Below are 13,686 nucleotides of genomic sequence, written 5' to 3' on the forward strand. Positions count from 1 at the left end.
GCAACAAAAAAGACATTTGCATAGAACTCAGAGTGAACTTCACAAGTCCAGAAAATGTATTATATATGTTCCTAGGTCTGTCAGATCCATAATACAGTAGTGAGGAACACTGAGAGCATGAGTCACAAAGGTAAACGTACACTTTTGTGTTAGTTTACATTTTTTTGCTAATCTATGAGTGCAGAGATTCCACGTTCGTGGTGGAGAACATTACACATAAAAGGATAGGCCTGTCCTGTTTTTTTATGTGCGTAGTTCTCTGCCCGACTACTAATCATAGGCACTGAAAGTAAGCTGAAACAAAAAACTGAATGGGTATCAAAATACAGCACAACGAGAACTGACAGGTGAAATTTGCAGTGTCTCGGAGTTCAGGAAATGAAGTAAAGTTGTCCATGAGCTTCAGTCTATATCATGGACTGCAGTTAGGCACTGCCGGTCCCTTAAATGGGGATAACTCTTAACCCAGGGGCCCTTAAGGCTCTTAGTCCGCAGCTCCTGACTCAGGAGAACCCAGTCATAATGATGACGTGTCGGAGATTACACTCTGACCAACACTAGCAGTGCACAGTCCACAGGTACAAAGTCCTTACATCTGTCCACGTGAGCCCTTCTCAGTCTGTCTAGAAGGCCAAACAGGTGATGGGCCTCGGCAAAAAGCAGGGTCAAACGATGAGCAAAATAATAAAAGGTATCTTTTGAATTGTACCCATGCCTTCTCGGTAAAGAATGCCCTAGAAATAAACCTCAATAAATCTAAGGTCATGACGGTAAACTACAGGAAGAAAAGGATCCCTTGTTGGTACCTGAACGGAGTAAAGCTCGAACGGGTAGCCACATACAAATACCTCGGCGTCGTGCTGGATTCTAAGAACACGTCTAGGCCTCAGCTCCAGTCCATCCGAGGGAAGGCAATAATGACCCACCTCGCACTGAAATCACTAAAGACTAAACTCCCTGACCTCACCCTTAAACCCTTCCTTGAAATCCTCCGAGCGAAACTTCAACCAACGCTCACCTATGGGAGCGAATCGCTGCATGGGAAGGACGCTGCATTGTTAGACACAGTCATAGCCAATTGTTACAGGGCCATCTTCAATCTTCCCAAATACGCGTCTCCGGCCCAAATTCGTTTAGAATTTGGGGTTGTCAAACAAACATTAGAAAGACGGAGTGCATATGTAACTAACTGGCGCAAGATCCGCGACGCAGACCCTGACTCCTTAAATGCCAGCGTCTGGGAAGAGCTACTCAGATGTCGCACTTCACTGCCTAGGGACTACCTATTTGGATCTCTTGATGTGCTAGGCTTATCCGACATTTGGGAAACTGCCATAGACCACCGGTCCTTCAAAAAGTTGGCAAAAAAATCTGCCCGAATAATCTCGGCAATAGAAGATAAGAAAGACCTAGCCAACAGGGCGCATGGATGGATAACGGTGGGAGATTACGGCAAAATACGGCCACAAGCATATCTTAATATCGGGATGAAAATAAAAATCAAAGAAAAGTTCCTGAAACTGCGCCTTGGAGCTATCCCGATATTACCGCACCTGCCGCCATGGGAGAGAACTCACGCCTCGGCCCTATGCCGCCTGTGTAAATCTGGCAAGGAGGACATCATCCATGTGATATGTATTTGCCCGAGACTAATGGACCTGAGGCTCAAGCTGTTGCTACCGTTTTTTAGATCACATGCCGTTCGGACCTGTAGGCAGGCAGTTAAACTTTGTTTTTCCTCCAGCGATATTAAACTGAATTGTCAGGTTGTGAAGTTCTTTGATTTATTGCAGGAAAGATTCAAGCACACTTGAAAGACTCATTGGGACTTAATAACAACCGTGAATTGACAATAGTAACTGCTGTATTTTAAATAATTTGTACTGTTATATGGCATTTTAAATAATTTGTACTGCTATATGGCGTTTTATATTTTTGTAAAGATTTTAATTAATCATATACAAATAAATATATTACTTACTTACTTACTTACTTACTAATAAAAGGTACTGCCAAAAGTGAGTGTGATCATCAGGCAGAGGCACATTTTTGCGTTGCTGCACTTGTAGCTGCAACTCTTGCAGTGGCGGCTGGCAGGGAACGGTAGCATGAGGCGGGTGAAGGGTTAGGAAAAAAGAAGACTTACCTGCTCATTGTCGGTACCAGCCGTCGCCTCTCCTTCGTCCTCGCTGTTCTCCTGGTTCCTGGCAGCACCCAGGCTCACAGATTCCCCCAGCCAATCACTGCGATACTGTCACCAGCATGACAGCAGCATCGTGATTGGTCGGAGCATCGTGGTCCGGCGCTCAGACAGGGAGGGTGAGCCTGTGCATATTCTCCACCCAGGCTGTGCAATACAGCCCGGTGGAGAACATGCTGAGTGAGCATGATGGTTAGGCCGGCCCAAGACGGCCGGCCGATCCGTCATGCGCACTCATGGTGTACCAACCATTCCTCCTCCCTCACATCACGTCACGCAAGCCCAGACCCACCCTGCCCTAACCTAGCTGCACTCTCCATATTAAAAGTAAAATGATAATAAAGGGGCCGATTCACAGAACTAACTTAAGACAAAATCCTAAACTTACTACTTTTGGTATTCACAGAAGTAAGGATTTTGTCTTAAGTTTGTCTTAGGACAAACTCAAGACAGACTTAAGACAAAATCCTAACTTAAGTCTGTCTTAATATTGTTTTATTTTACCTTTGCACTGCATGGAGAGCAGTGGGGCGACGCTCCTCTGACTAGTGGAGGAGGTGCTGTTGAATTCTTGGTGCAATCTTCCTCTGGACTCTGGTGAGGGGTAAATAGAGCTGTAATCACTGTGTCTGCATTGCTGATATCCTGGGTCTGGATGGAGATAAGGACTCAGGCAAAGTCAACAGCAAAAGCAGTGCAGGCAATGCAAAACTTCAGCAGGGCCTTCAGGTGTCTTTTCTTTCCCAGAGAAAATGGGGAGCAGCCAGCTCAGACCTCTAGAGGGGCATATCAAGCCATTCTGGACCTATCTCAATGTACACCAAAGAGTGTCAATAGGGAGCAATGGAATTGTAGTTTGAAGAGTCAGAGCATCAGGGACCCCACCAATTGTTGCCAAAACGATGGGGGAACATGGTGACTGCATCTGCACAGGTGTTCGCAAACTTTCATTCATACATTAACAGTAGTATCCCTGGAGTGGAACGGGAAGCCATTATGAATGTCCATTTGAGACCTGTTTAACAAGCTTTATGAATCAACAAAGGTTACAATCTAGATGTTCTGAAAGCCAACAAATCTGGGGGTACACTGTGACTTAATTGTTTTTTTTTCTATAGAGCGCCTCAAGGTGTTTATTCTTATCATTTATTGAGTTTGAGATGTTATATACAAGTACATGTATTTTTATTTATTGTGTTAAGTTTAATATTACCTTTCTTTTATATTTGTCCATATGGAAATAATAGTTTATATCTTTTTTCTATAGGCCTCTAATTGCCAAGAAGAATCCCAAAATCCCAATGTCCAAGATGATGACTGTCCTGGGTGCCAAGTGGCGGGAGTTCAGTGCCAATAATCCACTGAAGGGGAGCTCTGCAGCGGCAGCTGCTGCAGCCGTTGCTGCTGCGGTTGAAACAGTCACAATTGCACCTCCTCTTTCTGCAAACCTCCCACAGACCAACCTGGTAACGCCCATTCGGAAAGCGAAAACAAAAGAGGGAAAAGGTACGGTCAAGAACATGCACATAGAGCTTGTTTTCTTTTAAGCTGTCAGTTACCAAGACAACATTACCAAGGAAAGGACAAGGAAAACCATATATAGCTTCTGAACACTACCACAGCATGTTTAAATTCCTGTTTTTACTTTTTTACAATTATCATATTCTGGCACGTATCGTTCAATAGTTTTCGTAGTAAGGCTTGACTCACTTAGCTTCAAAGTTCTAAGTGTTACTTGTGCCTCAAAAAGTTTCTAAATTATGGATACAAATCAAATATCGGATTTAAAGAGACATGATCTGTGCCCGACCCCTACACCACCCTGATTGTGCATGCTATGCTCTCAAGTAGAAGCACAGAAGTTCTACTAGGCATGCCTATTTCTATGCATTTATAAGTTACACTCAGACTAAAAGTAGTGTGTATTTCGAGTGGCGAGTCAGAGGGAAGGTCAGGTAAAAGCAAGCCAAACGATTTCATCAGTGATTAAGTCATAGCTGTGGATATTCATATGCAATGTCAATTCCCTAAATTATTTTTACTAAATTTACAGTGAAATGCTCCAGATGCAGGATTTTAGAAAATATGGCAAAGTACATTAAAATTACCAGTTTTACAATCCAGCTGCAGAAGGGTACATTTTCATATGGATAACATTTCCCATACAAAGAAAAAACGGACCAAAGCTCTAGCATTCAATTTATTTCTACCAAGTGTTTTTTCTGCAGTGGGTAGACTCCTCACATATAGGGGGGCATATTATCAACTACTAGCGATATTTATCGCTAAATTAGCTTACCAATATTTTTTTTATCGTCGCGCATCGCCGGATTTTATCGCAGAGATAACATGCTACTAGCAACGTTTATCTCATATGCGATAAAATATCCGGCGATAGCGGCTCAATGCGTGAATATCGCTGGAAATCCAGGGATATTCAGGCATTAACGCCGATAGGGTCTTAACCTGAATATCCAACTCCCATTGGATATACAGGTTAAGAAGTGGTCTGAGCAGGCGTTAGTTTTTGGCGATTTTCGCGCTTAGCACAATTTTTTTTATCGCTGTGCCTGCGTTGATAATAGGCGATAGCGATTTTAGCGACTGCTTTCAGTCGCTAACAGGTTGGGTACGCCCACTTTGCATGTCATTAGCGATACATATCGCTGACATGCAAAGCGGGCCCCAAACCGCTCGCTATCACCTACAAACTGTCTCTAACTGCTGTTAGCTGAGGTAATAGAAATTTTCAGGTAGCTAATGTGTCCCCCACTCGCACCCTATCCATGCACCCATGTTCCATGTATGTCGTGTAACTTCTGTTCTGTACATGCTAGAAAGACGCAAATACATTTGCGTCCAACCTTAACATGTTAGCTATCCAGTCATGCAAAGAAATCCCGTTAATTAGGCTTCTAGGCATACGGTGCCAACGTCTTTACATGGTGCACTTCTGAAATTCGCACACGTTTTCTCCATGTTTCCTGGCCCAGTCGAGCTAGGCCCTTAAACGAGGCCTCTTTGCCTCATCTCTCCTGTCTCCGAAAGCTGTACGCATCCCTGACCCCTGCCTTACTTCCTGCCAGCGCAGCGGTGCCCGGCTCGGCCTGGACTGCCTGCCAAATTCATGTTTTGCCTACAGTTATCTGCTCAGCCTCCTCGAAAACACATTCCAGTCTAGTGAAATAGGTAAACATATTCCCGGCTGCAGAACAAAGGGCCCGGCTTTCCTGTCCTCCTTGCAAGTGATTTACTGAATCTGTTACCATGGTAGGCCCATGGCTCCGCACGTTGCACCAAGACACGTATGCACGCACTAGCTTTCAGTATTGAATGGCCCCTGCCCGAGAGACCTTTTACTTCAGACACTACATCCTCCAAACATGAGATACCAGATATGCTATAGGTACAGGTTGCCCTGACATTCCAGACACCAGTCTCCTCCACTAGTGCTAAAGTCAAAGCCCCCAGTTCTCCCCAGTTACACGTCATGCTAGTTGCGCGCGCATGCAGGTCAAGGGTTTCTGGTGATCCTGCAACTTTCCCTATGCATCCACCCACATGTGACGATTCTTGTGACGTTTCTCTGACATGTACAGTGCACGCCCATGTGTACGCCTTTTTCACGCCTCCTATTACGCACATGTGTTCTTATCTCTCTCTTTTCACCTGTTACGCCTACTGTATTGGATTCAATTGTGTCATTTTACTATATATAATGTGTAATGCTAATAAAACGTTGAATGTCCCTTCCTGAACCTTAGAGGTGATGGAACATGATATCCCATCCTCGAGGATCATTGTCCATTAAAGCCCGTATGACTCAGATACCACGGACTCTGCCTCTCATTTAAATGAGCTGTCTTTTATTGATACTTATATGGAAAAATGCTACGGTAAAATTTATTTACCACATAATTTGGCGCCCGAACAGGGACCCCCCCTTCCCCACTCGCCGGTGAAGTCACGCGGCCTTTGACCCCTTCTACAGCCCCGACGGAAACCGTGCACGTTTGCGGGTTTTCCTGCTATCTTCCCTCGGGCCCACGAGGGAGACGGAGACTGCGGTCCGGCGTCCAGACGAGGCGGTGAGGAATGCGGAGGATCCCGACCAGAGCCCTAGTCGAGAGAGCAAGGTCCGAGGTGTCCGGAGGCCCACCTGTTCCGAAGCGCATGCGTGGTAGCGTGATGCGTCACCGTCAGATGTCGTAGCAGTCCAGTCCAGTCTCCGAGGCCTTCAGTTTCTTGCTTCCCGGTGAGTACCGTTGTTGGGAACGCATCTAGACGGGCTCATTAATTTGTGCCCGGTAAAGACAGGTTTGGGTACACAGATCTGGTCCTGACGTGTTCACTTAGGTGAATACGGTCCGACGTGTCTCTTTATGGGACCGGTATTGTCTGTACTGTTTTAGCAGTGCATCTAGTTATTCAGTATTATCTCGAGATTTTTCAGAATATGTGTTTTCTGTGTTCCAGGTAATTTCAGTCCGACATGTTTTAATGTATTTTAATGTTGTGGCATGAATGATTGTTTACTGTTTATTACTGTGTTTATTGTGTTCACGTCCGAATCACTCCAATCATGCCGCTGTTTTCGAAATTACGTCAGATAGGTACCAGGAAAGGGATACTTGAAGAAGCAGTTCCTGTCCCGCCTAGGGACACTCCAGGATATTTTATGTACCACAAACACGGCTTAGATGCTGTGCTGTATTTAGACTTATGGGTGGATTACACCAAGAATCTGGAAGAGAAGTTTAGATGGCCTGTCTCAGGGACATGGGATGCCGAATGCATCATGAGAGTAGAAGAAGCATTGTGGAAAAAGAAAGCCAGACAATCTCAGAAAGATGCCATAGAATTGTGGCGTAAAGAATCGCATAGAAGAACAGAAAAAGCAATCAGAAAAACAGAGAAAAGTAGAGAAGAATCCGAAAAAGCCAGAGAAAAAGAGTTACTAGAAGAAGGAGAACAGGTCAGATTAGAACAATTAGACCGCCAAAGAAATGCACTCATTACAGGCATGTATCCAGTCCTTGCCGAGGGCCTGCCCAAGGCGACCCCGGAAGTACCCTGTAACTTGTCACCACCATTGGTTCCGACCAAACTCCGTCACAAACAGACCGCAGCAGACATTTTCCCTTCTTCCTATTTAGATGATGTAGCTCCAGCATATACCAATGTACCCGTACCACCCGCTAATAATGTACAGCAGCATGTTCCGGCTGATCAAGCCACGACCCCTCCACGCCAAGATTCGCTTCCCGCACCTGTTGTCACTTCCCCTTCTGCTGCTGCTGCTACTGGTCCCCCTATTATTGGTCCTCTCAATCCTTTTGCGACAGATATAACTCAGAGTCCGTCCCCGTTACATATACCTTTTCCACCCGCCATGATGTCAGGTCATGCCCACGCTTCTGCTTCAGGAGGCGCCGTAGGAGGCCACCTTCGCACCCCGCCACAGTTACAACGAATGACAATCAGAGAATTAGCAACGCAGCGTACTCCGAAAGCGATGACACATGAAAAACTTAGACAGTATATTACGGATTGTAGATATGATTCAGTACCTGGCAAGAAAGGAGACATGATGTTAGCCTCGTTACGTCTACGACGTGTTACAGATTATTTGATGTTATTACCAGAAATGCCAGAACATCTAGACAAAATATATCATTTTATTAGAACGGGGGAGAGACCAGAATGTATTCGTGAAGCCATGGCATATCAGAAAGTTGAGACACAGGGTTTACTATTACGATTCTTAATTAATTGTTTGATAAGGGAACAAGATCAGCCAGGTGTTGTTCAAGAAGAGATGGATGTACTGACAAAATGGAGTCAGAATATTGCAGATTGTAAACATGATGAACAGAATTGTATAGATGCCATGTCCAGAAAGATCCGTAAAGAAATAGTAGCAATACATAACAGACAGAAGGCTGAAAAGGAAGCCGAGTCAGACAAGAATGAATCCTCGGAGGAGGAGGAAGAAACAGAGACTCCAGTAGAGATTGAGGATAAAATAGCGTACGTAGGTAGAGTGAAACTCCCTAAACAGTATTCTTTTGATAGACCTTTTGACAGACCCATTCGTCTAGAAAACAAGAAACGTTTCCTTTCCCCGATACCAGAGCAATGTTCTCTTGAACATGTATTCCAAGTTACTGATAAAATACTGAAAGAAAGAATAGGTTATCATGAACTTAATACCTTACGTGATCAAGAACTAGCCCGGTCAGCAGTCCAATGGGCTGGAAATGACAGTATATATAAAGATGATTTAGTAGTGCAAACATTTTTGAGCCTTACTCCAGAAGAACAGCGACTAGCTGGTATATACATGATCCAACATCTCATTACATTATATGAAAATCAGCAATCCGATCCAGGTCCATTGTATAATTTATTGCAAGACTTACTCCTGAGAAGATGGAGAGGCCTAGGTACCGATTTAATTAATATCATTCTAGAACAACGTCACAAATACAGAACTTTCCTGACTCCACATCTTGTTTCCGTTCCACCCCCAGTAAGACAGCCATATCACCTAGACAGACAGAATCCCTTACGAGAAGTTCATCCCGTTCTAAATACAGGAGGTACGCTTGAACGCGTATTCGTATACACTCCTTTGACCAAAATGGAATTATTGGAAATGAAGAAAATTGTACCTTGTCACGACAAAGATCCTGCAGGATTCCACCGTGAATTAAAAGACATGTTACTTATGGGAGATTACACGTATTCCGACATTCTTAAAATGCTAAAAGTATTGTTGCCAGCAGGGATTTACGAAAAACTGAAAGAAAAAGAAGGGGAGGTGGGAGATAAAAAGATTATTTGGACTGAATTAGAAGACGAGGAAAATAGACGTACCCCAGGTTTGGGTCTTGGGGAAAAAACTAAAGCATTACCAGGATTATTAGTACAGGTTTTGCCTAGATTATTGACAGTTAAAAAGGAAGACTGGGATGCAATCTCAGCCTGCAAACAGAAACAAGACGAAGACACTAGTGATTTTTATTCCAGATTCGAGAAATGTTTCATTATTAATAGTGGCCTGAAAACAAGTAGCGAGTCATATCCACATCTTTTTGTGACCAAATTAGTCGAGAATTCCTTACCCCAGGTTAAGAACAGAGTATTGAAAGTCGAAAGTACATGGCAAACTAATACGCCTTCCCAAATGTTACAAATGTTACAGTATCACCAGAACAGAATTAGAGAGGAACACGATCATGAGCAGAGACGTATGAAAGACACGAAAATGAAAGTACTAGTTGCCCAGTCTGTTCCAGCAGATGGTCAGAAGAGGGGTAACACGCAGAACACACAGACTAGTCATTCCGCAGCTCCTGTTAAAGGGAACTGCAATTACTGCAAACAGCCAGGTCACTTTATAAATGAATGTGCCGTTCTCAGACATAATATTGCTACAGGCAAAACGAAAGAAAGACCACGTCCGCCTAGACCAGAACACGTTCAACAGAATATTCCACAGAATCCGCCACCTCCACAGAATGCACAGCAACAGACAGTAGCTGTACCCCAACCCCAACCCATTGCCGCAACACAACACGTCACACAGCAAATGTACCAGTATGCACAGTCAGATTACCCCGATTATCAGCAGTACACATGAAACAGCCTAGAGAGGGAGGTTGGCTTGCCCCTTATCGAGGTTCCTGTAGATCAAGATGGTCCCTATGTACATAGTCAGGTATTAGGGAAAGACAGAAAATTTTTGATTGACACAGGGGCGAGCAGAACTACCATTAGTCATGACGAGGTTCCAGGGGCACTCCTCTCAGGCTCACAGAATGTTTCCCTTGGATTTTCAGGAAAGCCTATTGTTAATGAAGTATCAAAACCAGTTCCCCTTGCAGTTGGTCCATTGTCCCGTACTAGAGATTTATTGCTTACGAAATCATGTCCTGAAAACTTGCTTGGTATTAAAACGCTGAAAGCTCTAGGAGCTGTTATATGTTGTTCTCCAGAAGGAGTGAGATTATTCCTTCGTGATTTTAAGGGTCATTATGTGTTGAGAGATTTTGATGTAAGACTGAAAAATGTTCCACAGCATTTATGGGCGCAAGGTCCAACTGATGTAGGTTGTATGCACATTACTCCTTATCGTGTCACACTCAAGCAAGGTGTTGTACTGCCCCGAATCCGACAATACAAATTGCCCCCCGAGGCTGTAGCAGCCTTACTGAAAATTATTGACGAACTCATTGCCCAAGGAGTAGTTGTAGAAACTGACTCCAATGTATGTAATTCTCCTATCATTCCGATTCTTAAACGAACTGACCCAAATGCACCTCCAGTCTATCGACTGGTGATCGATCTTCGAGAACTCAATAAATGTATAGTACGACAGTACCCAGTAGTCCCAGATATTTCGTCACTATTGACTGCCATTGATTCCGAAGCTGCGTTCTTTACTGTAATTGATCTTAAGAACGCCTTCTTTAGCGTCCCCATTCATCCTGATAGCCAATACCTTTTCGGTTTCTGTTTAAATGGCCGAAGCTTCAAATTTGCACGTGCACCTCAAGGGTTCACGGAAAGTCCTAGTATTTACAGCCAAGCATTGAAAAGACAACTGGACAGTATTCACATGCCTACTGACACTGCTCTACTACAGTATGTTGATGATCTACTGATCACAGCACGGACCGAACGTGACTGCGAGCGCGCGTCACTGACAGTCTTGTATTTTCTGGCCGAAAAGGGGCACAAGGTGTCCCCTTCGAAGCTCCAATTCTGTGCCCAGCAAGTGGTATACCTTGGGCACTTGCTGTCCAAGAGGGGTAGACAGTTGACACCAGATCGTATCCAGTTAATTGCACATCTGCCACAACCCAAGACACAAAAGGAAGTACGGGCCTTTATTGGCCTCACTTCGTACTGCAGACAATGGATTCCCCAATATGCTTTTCTAGCCAAGCCACTCATACAGTTGACAACACAGGAGGCAGCGACTTTGACTGTCCTCCCTTGGACTCAGGAACATACACAAGCTTTTAATGACTTGAAGAAAGCTTTATGTCAAGCACCAGTTTTAGCGACACCATGTTACAGTAAACCTTTTACACTTTTTGTCACAGAACGGGATGGCACAGCATTATCTGTTCTCACACAAGATCAAGCAGGACACCATAAGCCTTGTGCTTATTTTTCTAGTACATTGGATCCAGTAGCCCAGGCTCTGCCTGCGTGCTTGAAATCGGTTGCAGCAACAGCTCTAGCTATCAGACAAAGCGATTCAATAGTGTTAGGACATCCCTTGACAGTACAGGTTCCACATTCCGTGGAAGTTCTTCTGAACCGTACCCAGACTCAGCACTTGACCATAGCACGACTGACAGGTTATGAACTGACACTGTTCCAGCCACACATAGAAATCAGACGCTGCAACATACTTAATCCTGCCACATTGTTACCCTCGAGTACAATTGATCCAGCACCACATGACTGTGTAGAAGTCATTAATACAGTGACGAAGCCCCGACAAGACTTGACAGATATTGCCTTGACCGACCCAGACCTGACACTTTACGTGGATGGTTCATGTATGAGAACAAGTACAGGAGAATTAGTGGCCGCCTATGCAGTGACCACTGAAACTGAAGTCATAGAAACACAACGTATTGACACACTATCTGCTCAAGCTGCAGAACTCATTGCTCTGACTCAAGCCTGTATACTAGCCAAGAACAAGAAAGTAAACATATACACAGACTCACAGTATGCATTCGGAGTCGTTCACGACTTCGGAGTCCTTTGGGAAGAGAGAGGTTTTTTAACTTCTCACGGTACCAAGATCCAGCATGGTCCCCTCATTCAAGCCCTGTTAGAAGCAATACACTTGCCTACAGCTATAGCCATTATGAAATGCAAAGCACATACCAAAGTCATCGACACTATTTCCCAGGGTAACGACCTGGCAGATCGTACAGCCAAACTCACAGCTCAGACAGACATTCCGACTGACATGACAAAGACTGATCTACCTACACTGACACATTGCCTGACAGTTAAGGATCCCACTCTAGATGTACTCGACATACAGACACATGCCACACCAGATGAGATCAAGAAATGGACTGAACAAGGTGGGATCCAAACAGATCAGGGATGGATGACGAAGGGAAGAGCCACATGGTTCCTCCCCGACTCTATGGTTCAAATCATAATTAACACAGCACATAGTCCAGCACATTTAGGAGAGAAAGCAATGTTAGACAGTTTACAGAATCTCTGGTTCAACAAACATTTACGAGCAGCCGCAAAACAGAAAGTGCGTACTTGCATGATCTGTTGTCAGTTTAATCCAGGAAAAGGTGTCCCCGTGGAACAGGGTGGATTTCATCCTCCTGACCATCCTTTCGAAGTCCTCCAGATGGATTATATCCAGATGGACAGATGTCGAGGATTCAAGTATGTCCTCGTAGTTGTATGTGCTCTTTCCCGATGGACAGAAGCATATCCAGTCCCCGATTACACTGCTGTAACCACTGCCAAACAGCTGGTACGTGAGTTCTTCCCACGGTACGGTTTGCCCCGTGTCGTGTACTCTGATAATGGACAGCCATTCTCGTCCGAGCTTATGAAGCAGGTATCACTCCTGTTAGGTTACCAGTGGAAGTTCCATTGTGTCCGACATCCTGAAGCCGCAGGTCTCGTAGAGAGACATAATCAGACCCTGAAAACACGCCTAGCCAAAATATGTGCCGAGAAAGGTGTAGATTGGATAGTTGCCTTGCCAGTTGCACTCTTTTACATGCGAATGGTAGCTCATTCTAGGACAGGGCTATCCCCGTATGAGGTGGTCTTCGGTAGGCCTCCGAATATGTGGGGGACGCCTATGCCCCGTAAGATTACTGATGTTGACAGTTCTATGCTGACAGATTACCTGGCCTCCTTGATGTCTGCACTACAATCTTGTCGTTCACAGGTCGCGGCTGCCTTTCCGGACAACACCCAAGTAAAACCGCATGAAGTCCGCCCTGGTGATCTGGTCCTCGTGAGGAACTTCGACAGGAAGAGTCCGCTGGAACCCAGATGGAATCAGCCAAAGTTGGTTTTATTGTCAACAAGGACTGCAGTCAAGCTGGAAGGAAGGAAGGGATGGCTGCATTCGAGCCATGTGAAAAAAGTTCACGGACTGTGTCCAGAAACTCCGTTTAAGGACTGCCCACTTTCTGACTCTAAACTTCCCCTCTAGAGAAAACTCCCCAAGAGGAGTACCGTGCCAAGTTAAGGTCTAGTAAGTCAGACAGCGTTTAATTGTTTAAGTCCCCCTCGGGTGAAGCGGTTAGACAGGTTTCTGACATGTATAGAATAGACCCAAGTAGTCAGAGAGATAGGCGTGACGTGAAAAGAAAAAAGCACTGTAAAGTTTTGCACAGCGGATGCATAATCGCCTTGATCTCGATGTTTCTTCTGAGTCTTACGATTATATGCATTAGTCTAATGTT

At 44.7% G+C, this 13,686-nt stretch overlaps 1 protein-coding gene across 1 annotated transcript in view; it reads left to right on the forward strand.

Moving 5' to 3' along the window:
* The window catches only part of CHD5 (chromodomain helicase DNA binding protein 5), a 1,029,381-nt gene that overhangs the window by 413,491 nt on the left and 602,204 nt on the right, over positions 1-13,686 (forward strand). Inside the window, exon 5 of the mRNA XM_086921723.1 lies at positions 3,468-3,706. Coding sequence (XP_086777849.1) covers positions 3,468-3,706 — 239 coding nt within the window. The remainder of the gene's footprint in view (positions 1-3,467; positions 3,707-13,686) is intronic.

This window comes from Lissotriton vulgaris, chromosome 5 (assembly GCF_964263255.1).
Source record: "Lissotriton vulgaris chromosome 5, aLisVul1.2, whole genome shotgun sequence".
Classification (NCBI taxonomy): Eukaryota; Metazoa; Chordata; class Amphibia; order Caudata; family Salamandridae; genus Lissotriton; species Lissotriton vulgaris.